This window comes from Caenorhabditis elegans, chromosome X (genome assembly GCF_000002985.6).
Source record: "Caenorhabditis elegans chromosome X".
In the NCBI taxonomy this organism is placed as follows: Eukaryota; Metazoa; Nematoda; class Chromadorea; order Rhabditida; family Rhabditidae; genus Caenorhabditis; species Caenorhabditis elegans.
The window spans coordinates 7070935-7096569 of NC_003284.9; the positions used below are offsets into that span (position 1 = coordinate 7070935).

The 25635-nt window shown below is 35.2% G+C and overlaps 4 protein-coding genes across 5 annotated transcripts; 1 reads left to right on the top strand and 3 right to left on the bottom strand.

Moving 5' to 3' along the window:
- Positions 1–455: 455 nt before the first annotated feature.
- B0403.6 (DUF5658 domain-containing protein) lies at positions 456–4416 on the bottom strand. The gene is made up of 5 exons (NM_001029152.6): positions 4243–4416; positions 4098–4196; positions 3227–3419; positions 798–976; positions 456–750 (listed from the first exon to the last, which is right to left on the bottom strand). Exons 1-5 carry the CDS (start codon positions 4278–4280, stop codon positions 594–596), a joined length of 666 nt encoding a protein of 221 aa, NP_001024323.1. The 5' UTR covers positions 4281–4416; the 3' UTR covers positions 456–593.
- Positions 4417–12319: 7903 nt separating this feature from the next.
- On the bottom strand, positions 12320–15078 carry C36B7.4 (uncharacterized protein). Its single transcript, NM_076792.4, has 4 exons — positions 14903–15078; positions 14741–14861; positions 14429–14691; positions 12320–12586 (listed from the first exon to the last, which is right to left on the bottom strand). Exons 1-4 carry the CDS (start codon positions 15069–15071, stop codon positions 12483–12485), a joined length of 657 nt encoding a protein of 218 aa, NP_509193.2. The 5' UTR covers positions 15072–15078; the 3' UTR covers positions 12320–12482.
- On the top strand, positions 14433–14705 carry Y1B5A.1 (uncharacterized protein; the record flags this gene model as incomplete). The annotated part of the gene is made up of 1 exon (NM_076791.1): positions 14433–14705. The coding sequence occupies one exon, from the start codon at positions 14433–14435 to the stop codon at positions 14703–14705; it is 273 nt and encodes a 90-aa protein (NP_509192.1).
- Positions 15079–18293: 3215 nt separating the features above from the next.
- Positions 18294–25515, bottom strand: C36B7.5 (Apple domain-containing protein; the record flags this gene model as incomplete). 2 transcript variants are annotated; one of them, NM_001373344.4, is made up of 27 exons in its annotated part: positions 18294–18417; positions 18461–18549; positions 18646–18762; positions 18808–18914; positions 19455–19542; positions 19741–19821; positions 19867–19970; positions 20215–20329; positions 20377–20508; positions 20562–20831; positions 20873–21006; positions 21052–21145; positions 21190–21251; positions 21795–22021; positions 22072–22218; positions 22262–22419; positions 22812–22934; positions 23057–23173; positions 23483–23649; positions 23694–23817; positions 23867–23958; positions 24026–24302; positions 24705–24805; positions 24850–25033; positions 25083–25176; positions 25226–25289; positions 25349–25403. In NM_001373344.4, the coding sequence occupies 27 exons, from the start codon at positions 25401–25403 to the stop codon at positions 18294–18296; spliced, it is 3447 nt and encodes a 1148-aa protein (NP_001359920.1). The 2 variants fall into 2 exon arrangements, with proteins under 2 accessions (NP_001359920.1, NP_001379783.1); NM_001392796.1 differs by lacking the exon at positions 19741–19821 and having other exon boundaries at positions 25349–25515.
- Between the last annotated feature and the right edge of the window lie 120 nt (positions 25516–25635).

Genomic DNA, 25635 nt, shown 5'->3' on the forward strand with positions numbered 1-25635 from the left:
ATTACTCAATCCTTCTCACTGGTTACCTCTATGTCATGCGCTATCTTCTTTTGATTGAATAAATAAATAAATAAATAAATAAATATATATATATATATATTTATACGGGTTAGAGCAGAACTATCGTTTTTCAAAAAGTAAACTACTAAACATACTCCTATTGTTAAGCATTCTTTTTCATAACCAAAATAGTCACAATTACGAACAGGATATATGGTTTTTGAAAAAAAAACTACATAATTGCCGACGAGTAAAATTTGAAAAAAAAAGAAAAAACTTCAAACAAATTTAATTTAATGGTAACTTAATTTCAGAAACTTAATTGAGAATAAGAATGTTCAAAAACTTTAAAACCAAATATCGAAGTTTTGATAATTTTCACGATATTACTACGTTCACTAACAGCAAAAATTATGTGAATGACTTATTGTTGTTCAGATGTTGCAATAAAATAGTTTTTATATAAAAAATATTTTATTAAAGATGTGTTTAAAAAGTCACCACACCCAAGTACAATCAGAACTAATTAACCTGTAATCAAAAATTGGAACCGGTTTACAAAACGAATATTTTAAAATCTACTTTCAAAACATCTATAATCTTTGCTCTTTAACGTCAATTTGTCTCCCGCCGGATCCTGTCGCAATAATGTTCTTGATGACAATATAAATTGCAAGAATATGACAAATGTTGACAATCACCATGCAAATACGGTATGCCGTAAATGTGAAACAGCGACGAACGTTTTCTCTGAAAATTGGAAAAGTTTTACGAGGAAAAGCAATTTAACGACATACTTTGCGTCATGTTTCGGATTTAAGGGGAGACATGGCCAAAAGAATCGTAGTTTTGTGAATTTGACGAGTCCCCACGTAAGGGCTACAAGTTTAATCCAAGAAGAAAAATATACGGGAGAGGCGAGTGATAGGCGTGGTTCATTTGTGAAGAGTAAATTCATCAGTGAGGGGAGAGGAACCTGCAATACATAAATATAATTTTTTCTTGAGTATCATAACACTTCTTTAATGCGAACCACAAAATTTTATTAAGTCATTACTGTTAGACAGTTGGAAACTATGTTTAAAAACTACTGATCGTATGTTCTGCAGTGCACATTTTTGCTTGTCCGTGTTGCACTGGTTTCAGAATGTTTTCGAACAGTCTCACATTCAAAAATTTTGTCCAGAAGCCTACCCTCAGATGTTGTAATGAAGGTATGAACTGCTTGACTTCAGATCCATCTAGTGAATTACTTATTGAAAATAGGGTGAAATTGAAATGAGTTAATCTTACTGTAATCTATTTATTTTAGTTTTCGAGTCTCAATTAAAAATTTGCAATTTCATATCAAATTAAACTTTCCTTAGGCTTTTTCAGAAAACACTTATTTGATTTTAATATAATACTTTCATGAAAGTAGACCACTTGTCAAAGCTGAACCAACATAACAAAATCCAGACCGCTCTCTCATTTTGCCTGCTTATACTGTGTCAATTCCTTTCAAGTTCTTTTCTTGTTTAGACTCCAATATGATTCTTTTTTTTTAAATTTATTAATAAACTTATGAACATAATTTACTTAGTTTATGTTTGGCCTCCCTTGAACATAATTTATAATTACCTAATTCAAAATTGCAATAAATGTATACTCATATTGTTTTACTCTTTACCATCCAAATTTTCAAAATCTATTATAACAATGTAGTACAAAATACAAAATACTAGTTTATTGGAGTTTATGTAATAATGTATCCATTGTTCCAAATTTTTAGAAGTTATCTCATTTCAAAAAACTTTGACCTTTGTGAGCTAAGTTCAAACGTAACAGGTGCTACACTTGTTCGCTTTCCCGCGAGCTGTCTTCTAGAGGTTCAGAGGATAAAAAATTTTCTTTGGTTGTCACCAAATCACTACCGTTCATCATTCTCGACACCCACAATGTTTGGCTATACAATCTTGTGGCAATGTATTCGATTTTTGATTTTTGGAAGCGATTTCTTCTGACCAGAGAATATAGCAGAAAAATACAATTTCATGCAAATGATAAATATTCTATTAAAATTTAAAATCTAAAAAAATCTAAATTTTCTCATGCCGATAGTAAAACTATTGGTAAATTGGTGCAATACTGTAAAGATCAGATGTTCAAGCATCACACTTCAAGCGCCCCATATTTGTTCAAGCTTCTCAAGACGTCAAAAAAAAATTGTTTAAAAAATCTGTACTTTGAACAAAAACTTATGAAATGTTTCAAAATTTATCCATATGTAAAAAACAATATTTCGAGTTTTTAGCAATTATCGTTACTACTCGTAAGTATTTTAGATTTTAAATTGTTTTCTTTCAACATAACGCGGAATATTGAAACTTCTGAGTGGTTTTCCCCAAAATTGGATTAAATTCAAATTCGAGCATAGCTCGTCAAGTAAAACACCGAGCCTTCTGATAATTTACGCTATAAGCGCTGCTTCTAATGAACTTTGTTGTGCGCAATTTTTTCGCAAATTTGGTAAGTTGTTAAGTACACTTGCACTTTATTCATGCAAAGCTTCCAATTAATCTAAATGGCAGGTTCAAAGGTAAACACTTAAATTTTTCAGACTTGCTAAGCTATGAAGATTACTAACATTTGAAGCGTTTCCCCTGAAAAACCCCACATTTTGCTAAACAATAAACATTTTTCCCCCCAAATGTGCGGGCAAATCACTATATATCTGATCGTTGAACCGATACTTTTTCCATGGCTCCTCTGCCATCTTAATTATCTTTCATCGCACCTGATGTGATCGCTCGACCCACTCTTTCTCCGTTTCTCACAATCCATGTTGTTTTTATATCCACAATATTCTGTCAACATTGTAAAGATAGCCAGCACGAAGGGTGTTTTTTGACCAATTGATAAGTCTACAGATTATTAGTTGACTTTTACTCTGAACTCATGGATCGTGGTAAAATATAATATATGTTCATAAAGTGTAAACTCTGGAGCCTCGAAAATTAGACTCCGAAGGTAATAACAAATCAAGGTAAAAGCCCTATCCAGTTAGCGGAAATGTTCTTTAGATGTTTTCTTAGCACTTCTCAGACTTTAAAATACATTTCGACAAAGTTACGGATACGAGAGAAAGCGTCAAGCATTGCATGTAAGTGTTGACAGACATTTGATATTTTCACCCCCTCAGGTTTGTAATATTTCAAAGAAGAAACAAAATTGCAATAATACTCACTTCTTCAAGAGCAAGAACCAGTGACTTTGCCAATCGAGCGTAGAAAACGTTCTCCTCGTCGTATTTTAAGGTTTTACAAACGTCGATCATTTCGAATAAGTAAACGAAAAGACTGATTCCAGTGAAAAAGAAGTAGCCATATGCGGCGTATATCGCTGTTTGACTTTGAAAATTTCCAAGGTATTCTGCAATTCTGTAAACGAAACAAATGTTTTATTATTTATTTTAACTTCTTGGGTGTTTTTCAGCCTAAGATTTATTTTATCAATATTACAGTGTAAACTGTATAATAAAATTCCAAATCGCTAGTTTATCAATATTGAGCAACGTCTTAGAAAAAGAAAAACTCGCACAAAATGGGCTAATTATTTATTTAGAAAGTTCAATTCATAATGTGTATATTTCAGTTTTTTGTTTGATTTGTTACACTTGAAAAAACCGCAAGTGACCGAATCCCATATAGACCCCTCGAAACATTTTGAATATTTCTTTGTCGTGGTTTAAAATTCTTTAAAAACGGAAAATTTAGTTAAAATGTTCTATGTTGTCAATTTGTGCGTGTCTCAGTAGCCAGAAGGAATTAGGAACTATTTAAATATCAAAGTGAGCGTTTTGGTTGTATGTTTCGCATTTTTGCAGATTTTGGAACATTTCTGCCCGTTGCAATTAACATTTGGTAACCTATAAAAACTAGGTATGTTTTTGAATAAACATAGAAAACGTTTAAATTACCAGAGCAAGTAAATTAAAAAGATATAACATATATTGAAAACTATAATAATTTCCCGGCGATGAGAAACGTACAAGTTAAAAAGTTGGTGATTATACCCAAAATTTTTTTTCATGAATATTTCAAAACGTAAAAGGATACCTGTTACAAACAAGAAGATCAGCCAACACATCCAGTGTTGATGCCAATAATGTAACGACTGCTATAACTCTAATTGGTGGAGCCCATTCCAAACCATTTCTAAAAATTATAGCTATTTCAATATTACCATTGGATGAAAACTTACTTTGCATCATTATCTGCCCACGCCAATCGAATTCCCATCTCAGTAACTCAATAATATGAACAATGAAAAACAAAAACCTATGGTTTTTACAAAAATAAGTAATAAAGTGAGTAAAGTAATGTTTCAGTAAAGAGCCTTGATTTCTCTTTTAACTCGGATGTTTCTCTTGAGCTACGGCAAAGAATGTGTTGGATGGGTGGGCGGCGTCTTAACGAACAAGAACACAGCTGTCTCTGGCAGTCAAGGTGCATGGTTTTCGAGCCGATATCCTCGTCATTAGGTAGAATCCCGGAAGGTTTTGAAAAAAATGTCACAAGTTTTCCTGGGTTCGAAGCAAATTGGAAACTTTGATTAACTGGCTAGTTTTTGTTCTGTTATGTCTGAGCTGGAAGTTTGAGCCAATTCACAATTCTGCAGTTTTCGTTTTCATTTTTCGTTTTTTTTTGCAAGTACATGTATTGATAGCTACATAGCTAAAACTTACAACACCATTTACTTTCAAAGATTTTCGGAAACTATGGGATTCAAAGTGGTTAAAGAATTATTGACTAATTCTAATTATTTAGTAGCTTCAGAAAAATATGTACGGTTGGAATCTTCAATATCACTAAGAATTGTATTCAAATCGAGCTGCAACGCCTTTCAACCGACCCGAAAAATTAAATTTTATATGAGTGAGGACATATAGCGCGAAATTTGAAAAATATCGAGAAATTTGAAAAGTTTGAAAAGTTTGAAAAGTTTGAAATGAACAAAACATTACCATCAAAAATTGGTGCAACCCCAAAATTGTTCAGATCCCTCTGCAAAAACTTACTGGCAACGTGATAAAGAAAAAAAATCCCAATATTGGAGCTTTTGCTCTAAATTTTTCAAACATATATTCCCTGCCGACATTTTGTTTGATTACTTATCGTGAAGTTCCAAGTTAAAACATTAAATAACACACGTTTTAGAATTTTTTAGAATTCAACTTTCTTAGACGCCATCAACTTTGTATGTTTGTTTTGTAAATTGGAAGTTGGAACTCTTAAACAAATCGAAACATTATCCTCAAAGTGAAACTTTTTTAATAAGCTATAATAAGCTATAATAAGCTAAATAAGCTATAACTGACAAGTGACTTTAAGGGTAAAACAACACACACATTTACACATTCTGGGCTTTTCCACTACTTTTTCCTCACATCCAATCATACTGGTTGAGGTCAATGACTCATCACACCCAAAAACCCTTGTTACTTTTTGTGGGCAAACGGCATTTTCACGTGGACACGAAAATTTCAAAATCTTGAGCGGCCCATTTCTTCTCACACAGAGATTCTCCGAGCCGAACAGGTGACCTGAATGCGGGGGAGCAGCTCATTCTCTCTTTCGAAATTCCCTGCAAAAAAGCTCACCAGGTCAATAACAACTCTGTTGTTGCAGACATATATCATTACTCTGTTTTGACTTTTCGTCTTATCAGTTGTTTTCTTTGTATGTGCGCTTTTCAATTATCTGCTATCAACGCTCGTGCTCATATGACTCAAAACCTAACCGAGCATTTTTCACTGAAGCTTCGTTCATGATTAATGAGAAAACTGGTGCACTTTACAACAACATGACTTTGAGCCAGGGTCAGAGCTCGGTTGAAATGATGAAGGCCTGGGAAGTTCGGTTGTTAACAAAACCGCCGTGTGATCCATTAGGATAAGTGTGAAATGAGTATCCGTGCTAATAAAACTTAAAATAATTGGTTTGGTGACAAAAAATTTAAAACAATCTTGACAAATGACAAGTTCCCAGTTCTTATTTCCAAGGCCCCTTGGCATTTTTTCTTTTAATTTTTTTGTCAGAATTTGTTGTAGTAAGAACACAGAGGTTCTGCGTGAGTGATGAAAAATAAACATTCAGAAGAAAAAAGGAATATTTGACAGCAAACAGAATAAGAGAGATAGGAAATCATGATTTGATAGAAATTCAAAAATATTTACATACCGTAGTTGAATGAAATCAAAGATCAAATTGTAAAAGTATTCAAAATTTAAGATCTGGCTATTTCATATCTGGCTTCAAACTAACTTATTTGAAAATCCCCGCAGCCATTTTATTGCAAATTTTGTGTTTTTTCAGAATTTAAAAACAGCATTGCAAAAAATTCCATAACCGCCGAGTTCAAGCAGAAAAAGTACGTTTCAGGCCTAACCTTGGAGCACATTTTAAAATAGAACGGAATAGGAAATTAGTAGAATTACCAAACTTTAAAAATTAATATCTGGCTTCAAACTAACTTTTTTGAAAATCCCCGTAGCCATTTTATTGCAAATTTTGTGTTTTTTCAAAATTTAAAAACAGCGTCCTATCGTAAATAGCTATGTCGTGTCGTTTATAGCTATGTCGTATCATAAATAGCTATGTCGTGTCGTTTATAGCAGTGTCGTGTCGTTTATAGCTATGTCGTGTCGTTTATAGTTAAGTCGTGTCGTTTATAGCTATGTCGTATTGTAAATAGCTATGTCGTGTCGTTTATAGCTATGTCATGTCGTTTATAGCTATGTCGTATCGTAAATAGCTATGTCGTGTCGTTTATAGCTATGTCGTGTCGTTTATAGTTAAGTCGTGTCGTTTATAGCTATGTCGTGTCGTTTATAGCTATGTCGTATTGTAAATAGCTATGTCGTGTCGTTTAAAGCTATGTCGTGTCGTTTATAGCTGTGTCGTGTCGTTTATAGTTATGTCGTGTCGTAAATAGCTATGTCGTGTCGTTTATAGCTATGTCGTATCGTAAATAGCTATGTCGTATCGTTTATAGCTATGTCGTATCGTAAATAGCTAGTATCGTAAATAGCTATGTCGTGTCGTTTATAGCTATGTCATGTCGTTTATAGCTATGTCGTATCGTAAATAGCTATGTCGTATCGAAAATAGCTATGTCGTATCGTAAATAGCTATGTCGTGTCGTTTATAGCTGTGTCGTGTCGTTTATAGATGTGTCGTGTCGTTTATAGCTGTGTCGTATCGTAAATAGCTATGTCGTATCGAAAATAGCTATGTCGTATCGTAAATAGCTATGTCGTGTCGTTTATAGCTATGTCATGTCGTTTATAGCTATGTCGTATCGTAAATAGCTTTGTCGTGTCGTTTATAGCTGTGTCGTGTCGTTTATAGCTGTGTCGTGTCGTTTATAGCTGTGTCGTATCGTAAATAGCTATGTCGTATCGAAAATAGCTATGTCGTATCGTAAATAGCTATGTCGTGTCGTTTATAGCTGTGTCGTGTGGTTTATAGCTGTGTCGTGTCGTTTATAGCTGTGTCGTATCGTAAATAGCTATGTCGTATCGAAAATAGCTATGTCGTATCGTAAATAGCTATGTCGTGTCGTTTATAGCTATGTCATGTCGTTTATAGCTATGTCGTATCGTAAATAGCTTTGTCGTGTCGTTTATAGCTGTGTCGTGTCGTTTATAGATGTGTCGTGTCGTTTATAGCTGTGTCGTGTCGTTTATAGCTGTGTCGTATCGTAAATAGCTATGTCGTGTCGTTTATAGCTATGTCATGTCGTTTATAGCTATGTCGTATCGTAAATAGCTTTGTCGTGTCGTTTATAGCTATGTCGTATCGTAAATAGCTTTGTCGTGTCGTTTATAGCTGTGTCGTGTCGTTTATAGATGTGTCGTGTCGTTTATAGCTGTGTCGTGTCGTTTATAGCTGTGTCGTATCGTAAATAGCTATGTCGTGTCGTTTATAGCTATGTCATGTCGTTTATAGCTATGTCGTATCGTAAATAGCTTTGTCGTGTCGTTTATAGCTGTGTCGTATCGTAAATAGCTATGTCGTGTCGTTTATAGCTGTGTCGTGTCGTTTATAGCTGTGTCGTGTCGTTTATAGCTGTGTCGTGTCGTTTATAGCTGTGTCGTATCGTAAATAGCTATGTCGTGTCGTTTATAGCTATGTCATGTCGTTTATAGCTATGTCGTATCGTAAATAGCTTTGTCGTGTCGTTTATAGCTATGTCGTATCGTAAATAGCTTTGTCGTGTCGTTTATAGCTATGTCATGTCGTTTATAGATGTGTCGTGTCGTTTATAGCTGTGTCGTGTCGTTTATAGCAGATTTTCCAAACATTGAAAACTAATATCTAGCTTCAATATAACTTGTTCAGAATATCTCGTAGCCATTTTGTTGAAAATTTTGTGTTCTTTCAGAATTTGAAAACGGCATTTCAAAAACTTCCATAACCCAAAGTTCAAGCAGAAAAGTGCATACATTTTTAAGCCCATTTTGAGATTTAATGGAATAGACCATGTTCATTTAAAATTAGATTTTCCAAACATTGAAAATTAATATCTAGCTTCAATATAACTTGTTCAGAATATCCCGTAGCCATTTTGTTGCAAATTCTGTGTTCTTTCAGAATTTGAAAACGGCATTTCAAAAACCTCCATAACCCCAAAGTTCAAGCAGAAAAGTGCATACATTTTTAAGCCCATTTTGAGATTTAATGGAATAGACCATGTATATTTAAAATTAGATTTTCCAAACATTGAAAATTAATATCTAGCTTCAATATAACTTGTTCAGAATATCCCGTAGCCATTTTGTTGCAAATTCTGTGTTCTTTCAGAATTTGAAAACGGCATTTCAAAAACCTCCATAACCCCAAAGTTCAAGCAGAAAAAGTGCATACATTTTTAAGCCCATTTTGAGATTCAATGGAATAGACTATGTACAGTGCTGGCCAAAAAGATATCCACTTTCTGTTTTTTGATGATTTCGATATTTTTTCCATTGAGCATAACTCCAAAACTAGGAAAGCTATCAAAAAAGTTTCAACTGGTAAAATGTAGCTCGTGATCAGGCCTATGTATTTTTACATGATTAAATTATTCACCCAAAACATGGCAAGTGATAAAGCGGCCGACATCTCGTGAGTCCGCTTTTGATGATGATTACTAAAACGACTGTAACTCGAGAAACATATTTTTAATGGAAGGTTTTTAGAAAGTAACACGATGTTTATATAATTTTTTATTGTTTGAACATACTAACTTCGTCCTGAAACCTCCATTGAAAAAGACAAGAGAGTTTAAAGAAGAGAAGTGTAGAGTAATCTCGAGCTCATGTCTCAAAAATAGTAGATTTTTTTTTCTGAATTCTGTTTATTGGTTAATATGTAGTTCAAATATAATAACAACATCAGTTCTTCACAAAAATTGTCGGAAAAAGATTTTCAATCCAAGAAACCTGATTTTTGAACAAAGCCTCTAAACAGTGTCTAATGAGACACTAGTTTCAGCGCACACATTTTTTTAAATGGAGGTTTTAGGACAAAGTTGATATGTTCAAACAATGAAAAATTAAATAAACATTTTGTTACTTTCTCAAACCTTTCATTAAAAATATGTTTCTTGAGTTACAGTCGTTTTAGTAATCATCGTCAAAAACGGACTCACGAGATGCCCGCCGCTTTATTACTTGCCATGTGATGGATGAATAATTGCAACATGTAAAAATACATAGGCCTGATCACGAGCTACATTTTACCAGTTGAAAATTTTTTGGTACCTTTCCTAGTTTTGAAGTTATGTCCATTGGAAAAAATATCGAAATCGTCAAAAAACTGAAAGTGGATATCTTTTTGGCCAGCACTGTATATTTAAAATTAGATTTTCCAAACTTTGAAAATTAATATCTAGCTTCTATCCAACTTGTTCAGAATATCCCGTAGCCATTTTGTTGCAAATTTTGTGTTCTTTCAGAATTTGAAAACGGCATTTTAAAAACTTCCATAACCCCCGAGTTCAAACAGAAAAAGTGCATACATTTTAGTGCGGAAGCCAGAGAGTAAAATATAGTGGAAAGCCAGAGAGTAAAAAAATATATTTTTTCGTCTGTCAATCTATTTTTTCGTCTGTCAACCTATTTTTCGTCTGTCAATCTATTTTTTCGTCTGTCAATCAATTTTTTCGTCTGCCAATCTATTTTTGGTCTGTCAATCTATTTTTTCGTCTGTCAATCTATTTTTTCGTCTGTCAATCTATTTTTTCGTCTGTCAATCTATTTTTTCGTCTGTCAATCTATTTGAAAATCCCCGTAGCCATTTTATTGCAAATTTCGTGTTTTTTCAGAATTTAAAAACAGCATTGTAAAAACTTCCATAACCGCCAAGTTCAAGCAGAAAAAGTACGCTTTCAGGCCTAATTTTGGAGCACATTTTAAAATAGAATGAAATAGGAAATTAGTAGATTTACCAAACTTTGAAAATTAATATCTGGCTTCAAACTAACTTTTTTGAAAGTCCCCGTAGCCATTTTATTGCAAATTTTGTGTCAGAAATTGTTGTAGTAAGAACAAATAGGTTCTGCGTGAGTGATGAAAAATAAACATTCAGAAGAAAAAAGGAATATTTGACAGCAAACAGAATATGAGAGATAGAAAATCATGATTTGATAGAAATTCAATAATATTTACATACCGTAGTTGAATGAAATCAAAAATCAAATTGTAAAAGTATTCAAAACTAGATTTTAAAGATGGAGTATCAGTACCTGAAACTATTCTCGGCCTAAAGTGGCTCAAAACTACAACATTTAGTAATGAGGTAAAACATGCTTGATACAGTGCGAGCAATTTCTATACGCCTCCCCCAAACATTTTGTGTGCGGGGAGCTTCTGAATGACTCTGTGACATACACCTTTTTCTATTTAATTCACGATATCAAAAAACCTATTCTCCTATACAGGGTGGTCCATAATTATGGTGACAACTTCTCGCGCCTAATCAATTTGATGGAATTTTCTAAATTTAGTTAAACCACACAGGTTTTATTCACAATTTTCTAGAGAACAAAAAATGATATTAAACTTTGAAAATATGTGCTTGTGCGACACGGCAGACCCCCTGAAGCAAAGAAAAAAATTTGTCGTTGGCACGCTAGTTGCAGATATTTTGCTTTCTCAGGTCTTTTCTAGCTTCTCCTGCAGATAAGAGAAATCTTAATACACATTTCGAGATGTTTCAAATCGGAAAATGAGTTTTTTAGTACAATTAATGTAGTTGCGAATCTCGCGCCTCTGTGGTGGATGGTTAAAGGAAGTTAAAATATGAACGTTGTGATGTCTGACGTTCGACTCGTCATAGCACTCATGGGAAAAACATTTGTTTTGAAAATAATTGCATCCTATCCTACTAATCTTTTTCTCAATTTCTGTAAAAAATTGTGTCATTATCGTACCAGGGAACAGAGATATGACCAAATCTGTACTCACTGTTCAGATTTTTTATAAAAATAGTGAAGAAAAGGCTGTGGATAATTCCAAACATTCACTTGGCAGAAGCTGGAAGTTAATGAAACACACACCGCTCAATATATTTTCTGTTTCCAAAATAATAGACTAACTGTAAAATAAAACCGTGTCAAAACTCCCACGATCGAAAATATGCTGCGTGCCAAAAGAACGTCAGCATGAGAGGTTGCTATGTTTTGCTATCTCAACCCAGTTTTGAGTTATACCAAAATTTGGGGGTGGCCGTATCATTATGTGGAGCACTGTATAGAAGTTTCTTATGTTAAATAAAATGAAATTAATTTCTCTATCGCTTCAATACAAAACTGTAGAATTTACACCATTAAGTTGCCAAAAAACAAGCCGCGAATGAGCGCGGCACGTGTCACCATAATTATGGACCACCCTGTATTTTGATAATATGTAGTACCTCAAAAACTGGAAAAAGGAAAATATATCACAATATAAACTGTACAAGTTCTTCAGCCCACTCTCACATTTTTGGCAGTTTTGTGAATTCTGAAGTTTTAGACTGACTAGTTCCATATAAATATAGCTGCTCTGGTTTTTTTTCAAAATTCTTGGAACATTTTATTAACTTCCGCAGACTTGTTGCGGAACCATGGAACTGATGAGAACTGACGAAAAACAAAATATTCGGCTTCCACAAGATATATGATCGCCACATTATGAAGTTTGCTTCTATTGGCCAATCCAATTCGCTTAAAACTTTGATTTCATTATACAGTTTGAGTTAAATTGTTTTTATCTATCATTTCACAAAATATTTTTTTTGTAAATTTCAAAACCTTAGCTACCAAGTTTTATTTAATTGAACATGTGAGCACTTATGCATTTGATGATTACAGGTATTTTTGAAAATGAGCACGGAACGAAGTCATGATAGATTATGAATTCAAAGATTATGATACAGACGGCTCTTGATTATTGTTACTTCACTTGGTACAACACATCAAATCATTAGACAAACACGCATCTTCTCGTCTTTAACCAGCAATTTGTTGTAGTTGTCCAACATTGCTTTGATAATGGAGCAGATTCCAAAGATGATGAGCACTGAAAACAAATTATCAATATTTCACCTTTCTATGGATTGTGCAATTTGAATGTTTTTCAATTCTGATTTTTAAATTTTTGAAACTTCTTGATTTTCTTGATATTTTTTGGCACTCGTAAAAAACTTTAGAAAAAGAAATTATCAAAAAACTAAATTTGTACTTATGTTCATAAAAATGGTTAGATTCAAATTTGGACAAATTTTCGCCTGACTAAACACATAAAGGAACAATAACTCTTTTGAGTTTTTTAAACGTATAGATCGAAAATGTACTCAAATAGAAAAACTTCGTAATGAACCTTATTCAAATTGTTTTATGACGGCTCAAAATTAAAAAAAACGGCCTGGATGCAATTGTTTTTAGAATTATCATATTGCTTATATATTTTGTTATTTTGTTTGTTAAGATTTATTCAAAGTCTGACTTAGCCCAAAGTTTTAAAGATGACTAATATCGGTGATGTTTTTAATCTACTCGGCATTCAGAGGCAACTTCCTGCAACACTTTGGCAACTTCCTGCCAACAACCTGGCAACTTATTTAGTGCCACTAAAAAAAGTTGCCAAATTTTTTGGCAGGAAGTTGCCACGAAGTTGGCAGGAAGTTGCCCAGGTGTTGTCAGTAAAAATTCTTTTTTCGTTTTTTTTCAACTGATTATGGTAATTTTTGTATTAAGGGGATCAATAAAATGAATTTAGCATACATACGATTCAACCAGAACAAGGTAAAATTAGAAAAAAAAACGTTACTTTTGGAATTAGTCCAATCGGCTGGATATCAACTTGCACTGTCATGTTTCCCTTTTTCTGCCCTACCAGATCCCGAACCTTCTCCTTGTGACTGTCAGCTCAATTCCTTAACCTCTAAGCTATGCCCGCGCGCAAGATGAAGTAGAATAGAGTTGTTCAAATATGAAATCCAATGGAAACTTTTAAAAAAATGTTGAAGAAAATAGTTTCAAGGAGGTAAACACAGATAAGTAGCTCTGAAATGCCCAACATGTAATTCTAGAACATGGTGATGTAAAGGACTATTGTAAGCAAGTTGATGTAACTGTTCTCAAAGAATAAACAATTCCGCATAGCTCGTTCTATCAAGTCGGGTTTTCTTAATAACATGTTTTACAACATTAATTCAGAAACCGCGACGACATGAAGTTATCCTACTTCGTTTTTCGTGTAGTATGCGTTCTTATTCCCACTTTGCTTTCATTTTATGATAATCTACTAATTTTTCTATCACTGTTAGTTTTTTAAAATTCGAAATTCGATAGTTCCACCGCAAAGTTTGAATAAATTCAATTTTGAAGTTCGGCTGTAAAGCACCGATGCTCCGAAATTACGCCAGTGCGTCATGTTTACCGTAAATGTTGCCAAAAAGTTTGGCAGGCTGTTGGCAAGCTGATGCCGAAGTTTGGCAGACTGTTGGCAGACTGTTGCCAAAGCCATGCATGCTACATGCTGGCAGGATGTTGCCAAAATTTGGCAGGAAGTTGGCAAAATATGGCAGGAAGTTGGAAACAAGCAAAACTTGGCAGGAAGTTGCCATAATTTGGCAGGAAGTTGCCTCCAAATGCCGAGTATGGGCATGTTTCTTAATCAACAAAATAAGAGATATTAAATATGCAATTAAAAAACATATTAAAAAGGTGACCGCTGCGACGTGGCAAAGTAATCAAAAAACTAAGCCACTTTTTTGAAGTTTTCAAGGGCAATAAAAGTTGTTCGAACAATTTTTGTGTTTTGTTACGAAATTTGTTTACTTGACCACAATTTGGGTCTAATCGTTCAAAATACCCAGAATCGATACTTTTTCTTTAATGAAATAAAAAATCAACTAACGGAAATGGGCAAAATTATTGAGTCTATTGTCCGCTGGAACAATGAAGTAGTAGAACTCATGAGCTTTCCAGACACTGAAGTGAGCAGATCCGTTGAAATAGAACAATGGACGACTCTTGTCCATGGAGAAATACCGGCAGTAGCTGCTTCTGATAAGACGCGGAAAGTCCAAAGCAACCAAATTCCATCCTTGTGTCGCACTGCCTCCATCCAGAATGTGACCTTCATCGCACATTTGGATTCGAACGAAAACGCTGCCTTCGCTGAAAAGGATTAGCTTGGCAAGTTTTTTCACGCTTTTTTGATACTTACTAGACGTAAATGTAGACAGCTTGGTAATCAAGTGTTGGGAGAACGCGCGCTGTTTGAGTTTCATTGTTGGTTCGGAAATCAGTAACGTTCTTCAACGCCAAGAAGTTGTGCTTTGGAAAAGCTAAAGAATAGAACTGAATTATATTTTAAAAAAACAGTTACCTCTTCGCATATTCTCGAAGTTGTAGACAAATCCAGCGGAAGTTTTGTAGTGTTTCATGGTGGTTGGTTTCAAATCAATTACCTTCGTGACAAGGCGAGTGGTTTCATGGTTGCCGAAGTCGTAGGTCAGCACAACCAAAAATAACAGAATTTGAAGAATTAACTTCATTCTGGAAAACAACAAATAGTTTCTAAAAGCGTAACTGTACAAAATTTCAGAGAGTTATAATTAAATCCGCATTAAATCCGCATTTCGCAATGAAATCTAGTGAAAAATTCAAAAATGTTTGTTTTTGCAGGTTTAATCTTTGGAGAATAAGAGCAAAGTTTTTTTGAAATCTTATGTTTATTTTGGAACATTGTTGGGTGCTGAGTAACTTGGTGAATCGGCGCTACTTCTCCACCAACTTTAGTCACTCTATAACCGCCATTTACAGAAGTGGCAAAAGTTTTGTTAGTCAAAGTTTGTAAAATTGGGCAGTGTGTTCATGCTCTGAACAACTGCAAAAAGTTGGTGGTGTGTTGCTAGTACTCGGCCAAGGTTGACAAGAGTTGGCGAAAGTTGGTTAAAGTTGGTTGAGAAGTGGGTAAAGTTAGTTAGAAAGCAGATAAAACTAGTTGGAAAGTGGTTGAAATCTAATGGCAGTTAGAAAATGGCTAAAGTTGGTTGAGAAGTAGGCACGAGTTGCCCAGTTACATATGGATATCCGAATTTGGAACTCTGTAGCCGAAAAATGAACCAAAAATGAGAAGTCTTATTACGAAATTTGGGACTTTGGGGTCATTATGAGTCTATCGTATCAAACTAAAAACCCAAGACCACATGAATGTTTTTGATTATACTCACAAGGGAAATCTGGTAATATAAAAAAATATCCATTGAATAAAAAAATTATTGAAACAAAGAAACGGGAAAATTCTATGTTGAAGTGGGCGGGACAACTTCTAACGGCAACATGTGAGTAAACAACAATCAATGTTATGGTACGGGGTGACACGACCCGATGCCGAAACTCATTCACGTAACATTTGGGAATTGTTTTTGACCAGAACACTGGCCCGTTTGTTCGTGAGATACGGTAATTTTAATGTGAGAATTTCGCAAAAAATTGTTGACCGTTAGCATTCTGGGAAAGGTATACAGAATGAGAATATTTAGAATCAGACACATTTTTGGATAAGGCTAATACAAGGCGTACTCGTTATGGACGTCAAAATGTTGTATTATAGGTTTCTCTGAGTTGTTCTGGAACTGGAAACATTCCCATATTGTCGAGAAATTGTTCTGCTATATAATGATGACAGTGCCTTGATGACTGATGAAACTACTTTAGCAAATTACAAAATTCATCAAACAAATTCTATAAACCACCCTTTAGGATAATTTACCGAATTTTTTGGTTTCAGACTGATTTTTAAACGACGATCTTGATTGGATGGAGAAACCTTTTGCGGAGACTATTTAGAATATTGTACAGAATTTTATGGAACTTGTACGCATACCGTGCATGTGACCTCGAAACTTCGAGACTCGAAACGAAACTTTCACAAATACGTCTATATTTTCCATAGAACAGGTGCTGACCTCCAAATTCAGCTTGTACCCAGCTGCATCTACTTTCGGTACTTGTAATTGATCACGAGAACGTGGTAGTACACTGCAATGAATCTTCTTCAAAAATCCGTACCAATGTTTGACCAAAGTCTACGCAAAACCTAATAAAAGTTTGCTAAAGGTACATTGTTCATGAAGCTCAAGGAAACCTAATTAAAGTAGACGACTAGATAAAATAGTTTTTGAATTCTTTAAGTTTTTGCAAACAAGGAAACATTTTGTAGAAAAAATTCTTTGAATCAAATATTTTGTGAAAATTCATGGGATTTCTAAAAGTCGATATATTTTTCAAATGTTACATACTTACACAGGTTTGGAATTAACGACAACACTTGAATCTATCCATTAAGATGACAGACAATCCGTTCCGGAAACATAGTTGGTAGCAATTGCAGTGCTGTGAAAATGGCAACTCCTAATGAATGCATCATACCCTTAAAGTACATATACTTACAATCAACACATACGTACAATTGGAGCTTACGTGACGACAAATTGTTTATAGACATCTTTGTACACATTCAAAGAGCATGGATTGTAGAATGTATTTTCTGAGAGCCACAAGAATATAGAGCTGATTACACCAAGTAAGATGATCAGAACCCCTATGCAAACAAAACAGACGGCTTCAATAGCCCGCATTGCTTCTGAGAGCAGACTCCAAGTTGATGATAATCTAAAAAAAAAGGGTACTTGTGTATTATACCCCAGCCAATTAAAAAATTACATTTTTAATTTATAAAATAAACACGTATGGATTTCTTATGTATGTATTTTAAGGCCTAGGAAAACACCATTCCTAAACCTATATAAATTAATGGAAATGTGATTAATTTCTAAAATATACTAAGTATACTAAGTAAATATACTAAGTAAATATAATAATACTAAAATATAATAAGGTATAATACACAAGTACCAAAAAAAGCAATGTTTAAAAACATCACTTGGAAATTAAAGGAGACTTTTTCATTTGAACCGTTCTATGGATAATGGGTTTTACTTTGATTAATAAAAATTTTGTGTACAAAAAAATGAAAAGCGATAAGTAATATGTTCAAGCCGCCTTTCGAAATTCAGCTATCAGAATAAATGTCAGTGTTTATCAGATGCATGACACAAAAATGTTGAATAACACTTTACAAAATTTTCAATTCTGGTTTGAAAATCAAAAAGAAGAAGAGTGTGAAGTGATAACAAAATACGAATGGGAAATTTATGGCGCGTATTAAATGGGCTGGGCGTTGTGAATGAAGAGCCATCCTTCTTTTTGCGTCTGTTATAATGAGTGAAACTAGTATGATTTGTACACTGATGTGGCATATGATTCAAAACTCTGTTGGAAATTGTTTTATTACGATTTTTGATTGAAATAGATTCTGAGATGTACTCAAGCAGCAGACAAAAAGCTCATTTTCACATGATATGTATACTTCAGTTTACGAAAGCAACTTTTGTTTTCATGTCTGGTGAACCTTTACTGATTTTTTGATTCAGCATCGTACGCTCCATGACGTCTCTGTAAGTTTTTTGAAATAACTTCGAAAAAGATGACTTCAAATTATAATTTTCTGCTTCAAAAATCGCATAAGCCTTTGTGTTTTCTTGAAGAAAAAATTTCAAAATTTAAATTTCAAAATTTATACAATCAAAAAAACAGTGGGGGGGGGGGGGGGGGGGGGTCAAAAATACAAATATGGATTACTTGGTGATGTCGATGTAGGAGAGCAAGAAAACGGGGCGACTATAAGAAATGCATTTTCATTATTTCTGTCTCTATTTAGTGGAAGATGGGAGAATCGTGAAAATTGGCTTTCGTCTTTCCGAGTGTCCAGCTTGGCAGGGCGGGCTCACACATGGCTCCGAATCTGCATCAACTCCAGCTCCACACTTTGACTCACTAAAAAACATAATAGTTCAGTTACTTAACAGAGTATCATTACCCGCATGGACAGCGCCTTCGTCTCATTCGTCGGCCTTCGCCACAAGACGCCGTACACACACTCCACTGGGACCACCTTGTCCAGTCACACTGAAGATATCAAAAAAAATTTCATGGAAAATTGAGAGGCGCTTCATTATTTTATAAGTTTCACATTCCAAAACTTAAAAAAAAACCGGAACTAACTTGAACAGTTCCAATTGCACTCTCAACTTTGGATTTGAGTTCTTCTTTTTTTTTGTGTAGCTCTACGTCTCCACCAGCATTATCTTCTTCAAGAAGTTTGTCCAAGTTATTCTCAATCTAAAAATCAAATTGGTTAAAACCTGCAATTATCAAATAACCAACTTCTCTGTCTGTTTCTTCGTTGCTCTGCTCTATGAACCCAGTTGCGTTGCAGGGCTCTTCTTCGTGAGGTTTTCCAAGACACTCACAATTGCTCACTAATTCTGAGCCTGAAACGATGGCATGAAAAAAATAGTGCACAAACTGGTGTGTACTTGTGACTTCAGGAACTTAATTTCTTAAAGCGTTTTTTTTTGAAGCCGGGCCAAAATCTGTATATATGTATTTAGGAAATAACTAAAAATAAGGTTCACTTTTATTAAATTTTCAAAAAAGGTCAGCAACCTGGAACCCGTGGAATAGTTCAAAAGGTAAAAATAGAAACAAAATTGTAGTTATACCTCAACATACAAATTTTCAACTTTACATGTTTGTTTATTGTTTTTAATTTTAAATTGAATTGAATAGAAAATGTTTTTAAATAATTTTAAAGAACGACTAGTACATAAGTATCTGAAAACAATTACAAATTTTTCAATAAATTGTCTGCCAAATGTTCTAATAAAATTCCGTTTACCACAAAATAATAACTTGAAGATTGGTATTCATATATTACAAAAGTACCAGTTGTGAAGTATCTAACTACATAAAACTTAAATTTTGTTCAGTTTTCAAAAAAAAAGCTCAATTTGTAATCAAATTTTGATAACCTTTTTCTCCAACACAGAACCGTTTTCTCTCTCGCGTTGAATTGTCGTGGCATCGGCTCCACTCTGACCATTTTGACCAGTGACAAACCTTAAAATTGAAAATTTTTGCATTTAGTTCCATCTTCGTCTATTCCGAATTTTTGCAAAAAAAAAGAACAACGACTCGGAAAAAACGTAATTGGAATTTTAAAGAGTTTGGAAAAAAGTACGGAAAACCAAAAAAAAACTCCTAGTTGATTCGAGGAAATGTGAGAAAATATTCAAAGAAATCTTTGGAGCGACCTACTTTGTAGGGAAATTCTGTAGTTTCAAAAGCTTCTGCGTTATCTTTTTTATTATAAGATTGAGGTTCTTTTCCACTGCGAAGCTAAAAAAATTCGAGAGTAATGAATTGACATAATAAGGATTTCACCTGAACACGGCCAATAACGGAATCAATAGGAACGTATTCATCTTGACTACGAGAATGGGAAGGTCTCCTGTTACTGTTATAACTTGTACGATCACGTTGAGGAGCTGAAGAAGTTGTATTTTAGAGAACCACCGTAAATTCACAGTTTATAAAAGGGTTTCAATCAGGGTGTAATCGAAATCTTTGTGTTTGTACCACGTAAAGCGCCCGATTATACAAAGCCGCCGCACTATACAAAATGCTCGAATTGAGGTGTGAGGCAGGCGGAGGTTGCCAGAAGACCGGCGAGGTCGACGAGACCGGCGTATTGGCGCCTGCATCAAAAACCTAATTCGAAATGAATCTAACCTGCGGTGTTATAAAATGATCCAGTTCTTCCTCTGAAATTTTGCCGTTCTCTGGCATCCTGCATACTTGCCGCGTTGTTAAACCGTCCAGTACCGATTCCATTTCCATAACACGTCTATAAAATAGCTTTTCGTTAAACATTTCAATGTAATGTTTGCCTACTTGTTCCATTGGACATGACCTTTCTTGGCTATCATCTCCATTTCCACAGTCACAAGTAGAATCTGGCCGCATAGGACCTCCTCGTCCAATTGGGCTTCTATCGCAGAACCGGCGTCGAACTTCTTTTCCAGGCTTCAAAATGAATTCCAATTTAGTCAAAAACTCACATGCTCATCAAAACTCACTCTACACCTCATACATCCACACCATTCACCCCACTCTGACCATTCACATTTGCCAACAGGATCTTGGCAAGCATTTTGCTCTAGACATGGTCGTGTCTGAAAAGTGTCACCGGGGCAGTGGCATTTTGGTGTTGCTTGTATTCCGAATAGTACTTGTCGCTTTCCTCTATGTATCTCGACAGGTACAATTGGACTCATACCAGGAAGAATATTTGGTCCAATTGGCCCTTGGCCGAGTGACGCAGTAACATAGGTCCCTCGAGGATTATCCTAAATTTAAACTATTTTTTGTTCTCACTATGGCGTCTTACTTGAAAACTAATTGGAGGTGGCGCGGGTGATTGTCCTTCCATGGAGCAGACTCTATTACGTTTGGATATACCCTCATTCCCACATCCTATGCATGGCGACCATTCTGTCCATCTATTCCAAACACAACATGGACCTTGAATATTGAAAGTTAAAGATAACATTTTGAACGGAAACACACCTGCATCGCAAACTTTTGTCTCCATTTCAGGTCCATCACATGTGCCGCCAAGCTGTGGTTCCGGACTTAGCGGCCGGAAAGGAGATAACCTAGTCTGGAAAGTTGACCTTTTAGCAGAAAAATACTGAAAAATCTCACCTCATTTGTTCGACGATATTTTGAAATTGTTTTTGCGCGAGCAATGAGGGCTTCTTTGGCTTCTGAAAATGAAACATCTTACTCTCAACTCATACGGACTACAAAAAAACCAAATTTCAAAATGAGACCCCTCAAAAACATTTTCAAGTTTATAAATGTTGTGAAAACTGGGTTTAGTTGGAGGTTTGAGATTCCGATGAAAGAAAAGGCTAAGTGTAACTAAATGCTTGGATTTTTGTTAATTTGAAGTGACCTGAAATTAGTGCCTTGTTAATTTAAGGTATATTTGCAGTCAAACTCATAGTTGAATTTGCAGTTTCAGTTGGTCACCCACCCCTGAAAAGGTTCCTAACAATAACAGTAAGTTAGCATACCAACGCATAAATAACATTCAACACATGTAATAAAATTGAGATTCAAATTCAAACCATGAGACAATTTTGACTGTTTTAGCCGTGTTGGTATGAAATGTAATTTGGCTTTTTACGTCATTTTTCCTTTAGAGATGTTAAATTCTATAGAAACTTACAAAACTTATCATGAGCAAAGACGTGTTAATAAGTAGACAATTAAAAATATAAATTTCTTAGGAAAAGTTCGCTTACCGTGTTTTTCAAGTGAATCATCTCGTTCCAATTCTTCTAAAGTTGGAAGTTGCAAAAACTCATCAGTGATACATTTTCTCGTTCGTTCACAGACACCTTGACCACAGCTCACTGAGCATCCACTCCACGGAGTCCAATCACCCCAATACGGACATGATGCAATTTGACAGAAACGCATTTCTTCTCCCGGACCGCTACACTCGTTTCCGCTGTCACACTTTCTCAGTCTGGAAACTTTGAACTTAAGTTTTGTCCATAATCTGAAATGAAAAATTACCGCTTCTGAGTTCCCTGACCACATGTTGTGGAACAATCCGCCCATTCGCCCCATTCTTCCCATTTTGGGCAATCTCGATAAGGACAACTCATTTGGTCTTGAGCCGGACCATCACAAGCATTATTATTTTCAGCGTTCATACATTTTCTACAAAATGAGGAAGATATAAATAATACAATTTAATATGTACCTGTTTCTGAGTCGAATTGATTCTTCTCCACATCGTTCATCACAAACCGTCCACGCAGTCCATTGTGACCATTCTGGGCAGGGTTGTTGATTGCACAGGATTTTTTCTTCTGAAGCCCCTTCACACGATACACCATCGATACATTCACGGTTACGGTACTGAAATTTATTTTCCGCTTAGGGAAGGACTTATTCTCTGGAATTCTTTCTAATTCTTGTTGTTTTGCGAAAAACGTTTTTTTGAGTGTTATTTTTGAAAGAACTCCTAAATTTTATTCCTGAATACGGTATGAATACATGAAAATTTGCCCAAAGTGATGGTGGTTACCAATTCTGAACTCCCTAAAATTGAAAGTTAGCCACCTTTGTTTTGTTTTAAATCCAAAAATTCTCAATTGTACGTTTCACACCAAGAACAACACTACACAAGTACTTATCCCATTTTAGAAAATCTTATTTGTGACATAGAGAATTTCATTTTTCACAGAAAATATACTCCAAAAATGCAAATTTTCGAGTAATTGATTACTGATTAAAAAAACTTGAATTACCGTATGTCCAGCTCCACACTCTTTGCTACATTTTTCCCATTGTCCCCAGTTACTCCAATGAGGACACGGTCTCTTGTCACAGGTTCTTTCTTCCGTTGCCGGTCCAGGGCAAAGTAGGCCATTCTGAAAAGGCAACTTTTACTTTTACTTTTTTAAAGATATTTTCTGTTTGTTTCCTTCTTTAAGACGTTTTTCTTCGTTTTTCCTGCTTGATTGACACAGAACCTCAATTATCGTTGCCTCACCTGGCAGATTCGTGACCGTCTTTCAATGCTTTTCCCACATGAGTTGCCACAACCAGTCCATGACATCCAGGAAGACCAAGTTGGGCACGGGAGTAACGCTTTGCAGGCTTCAACTTCCTGCATAATCAGATTTTTTTGTTTTAATATATTATTGGATTTATTTTTCTGGTTACGCAAGAACCCGTCTGAAATAAATTCGTTGCCATTGATGGTGACTGTGTACACAAACGTCTGTACGGACGACCTAATTGGCTTTTCAAAGTGATGCTTCTCCGGCTGTTTCGGAAGAAAATGATGGTGAGGATGAAAGCGAAAATGCCGTGGCGTCGACGGCCAAACTGTTTATTTAGGGATCATGACAATTATGAATGGTATTTTCATGTTTTTAGCGTTCAAATCTGTTGATTTTTATGGAATTACTCTTACCACACTTGGTCCATCACAGTTTCTACCGGTTTGACAGACACGGTTTCGTTGGATTTCTCCGACACCACATGTAGCTGTACAAAGAGACCATGGGCTCCATAGAGTCCACACTGCACATTCTGGGACCTGACATGGGATTGTGGACGGACCAATGCAAGTTATACCACCTAAAATTTTACGATTAGAATATTCCACCGTAAATCTACTCTACCTAAGCATTGACGTGTGCGAAGAGATATTCCACAGCTTGCTGAGCATTCGGACCATTCTGTCCATTCGACAACTGGCGGAGCAGCTTGTCCCGGTGGAGCAACATGGTAGCAGTCGTCATTCATCTAAATATTTCAAATTGAAAAAACAATAAAGATCATGACTATAGATTACGCATGGCCTTTTTGGTGCACACGGGTCCCCAAGACGCGCCGGGCAAGGCGCGGTATCCATCTGATAAAGTGTGCGAGCACAAGCCGCATTCGCTGAAAATAGTGAAAAGTTCAATGAACAAATAATTACGTGAAGTGGGAAAAAAGTGAAAATAATTACGCAAGCAAGGGTTCCCCGACGCAACCGGCGAAGCACTCATTTGTTGGGAAGACTGTTGTCCGCGATGGATAATAGTTGGATGGATTGGTCTTTCGGATTTTTCGGTATAGTCGATGGTTTTCAAATATTCTCGATCTCTTTGCCGATCCGTATCATCACCACGGTCTCGTTCATGCGAAGATTGGTGAAAACGTGGACCATCACTAAATGGATCTCGTGGTAGTTCTTCTCGATTTTTGGCCGCTTGAATTTCTACTTCTTCAATACTTCGCATGACCTGAAAAAAATTCTCACAGGTTGGTAAAAGTTGTGTTTGTTCATGTTTATTTTTGGGTTGTTCAAACTAATAAATAAAGATTCTTTTGAAAAAACTATAAAAAGCCAGTGAACACTCCGCAACAACAAAAGTGTGAATTTGCAGTAAACTTTAAAACTTTGCACATTTTTCTTTCGATAAAAGTTTGTCGTATAAAAGTAGACCGGGTACCTTATTTTAAGCCCAAAAACAGCAAAAGTTTGAGTATGAAAGGCCAACTATAATTACACAAACATCATTATAATTTTTCTTTTGCGAAATAAAAATACACTTTCAAAATGGGGCCCTAAACTTCTTTTTCCAAAAAACAATTGACTTTGTAAACGTTCAATAGTTACTTCGCTCACTGAATGTTTAACTTACCGCATAGCGTTCACCTTCCAATTTGAACTCATCATCTGATCCTACGTGATCTCTGTTCTCTGGGAAAAAGGCATCCGCAAGTCTGGCCTTATTATCATTTTCTGAAATCTGATATTTGTTACATTAAAACTTTATTGGCTGCTACCAGATTCCCTTCCATCCGACAATGCGTCTCTGTGAAGTTTCGATATTCTATGAGTAATATCACTTGCAGTAAACGGTGGGCATTTATCAAGAAGTTCGTAAATAATAGACAACGGGGAAAGTGTATCATCTGGATGAATTTCTGCATCCTTGGTTTGATTAAACAGTGTGCAGAGTCCAAGAAACTAAACATTAATGGTTTGGGGTTTTTTCACGCTTAATAAAATATCTTACGTCATTTTCGTCTTTTGTAAATTGAGCAAGAAAACAATACTGCATATCTTCTATACATCGTTCTACGCATCTTTCAGCCGAATCTAGTTCAACTCTATAAGAAATGAAAACGAAAATGTATATATAATAAAGAAAGGGGTAACCTTTGTAATATGGCATTTGAATGTACTTTATAATGTCTTCGCGTGCAGACCCGTAGCGAGGAAACTGAAATTTGATAAATTTTGAAGGCATGTGAGTTAATTTTGATTAGTAAAAACAGTTACCTATTAAAATAGACTGCGTGAGCAGTAAAAATAAAAAGACAATCCTCCTCTTCATCAACGTTTTTGATGGTCAGTATGTAAAAATACGAGTTGCAACTTCTTCAGCTTGATGACGATTTTTTCCTGAGACGAAACGTTCAATCAAATGGTGTTAGGCTTTTTCTTCAATGACAATAATCTATTTGCGGCCCATTGAGAAGTCATGCAAATTAGAAAATCGGCAAAGTTTGTGAGTGTATGTACATAGTCATAGTAAGCACATCGGCAGAGAAAATGAGGAGAAAAGA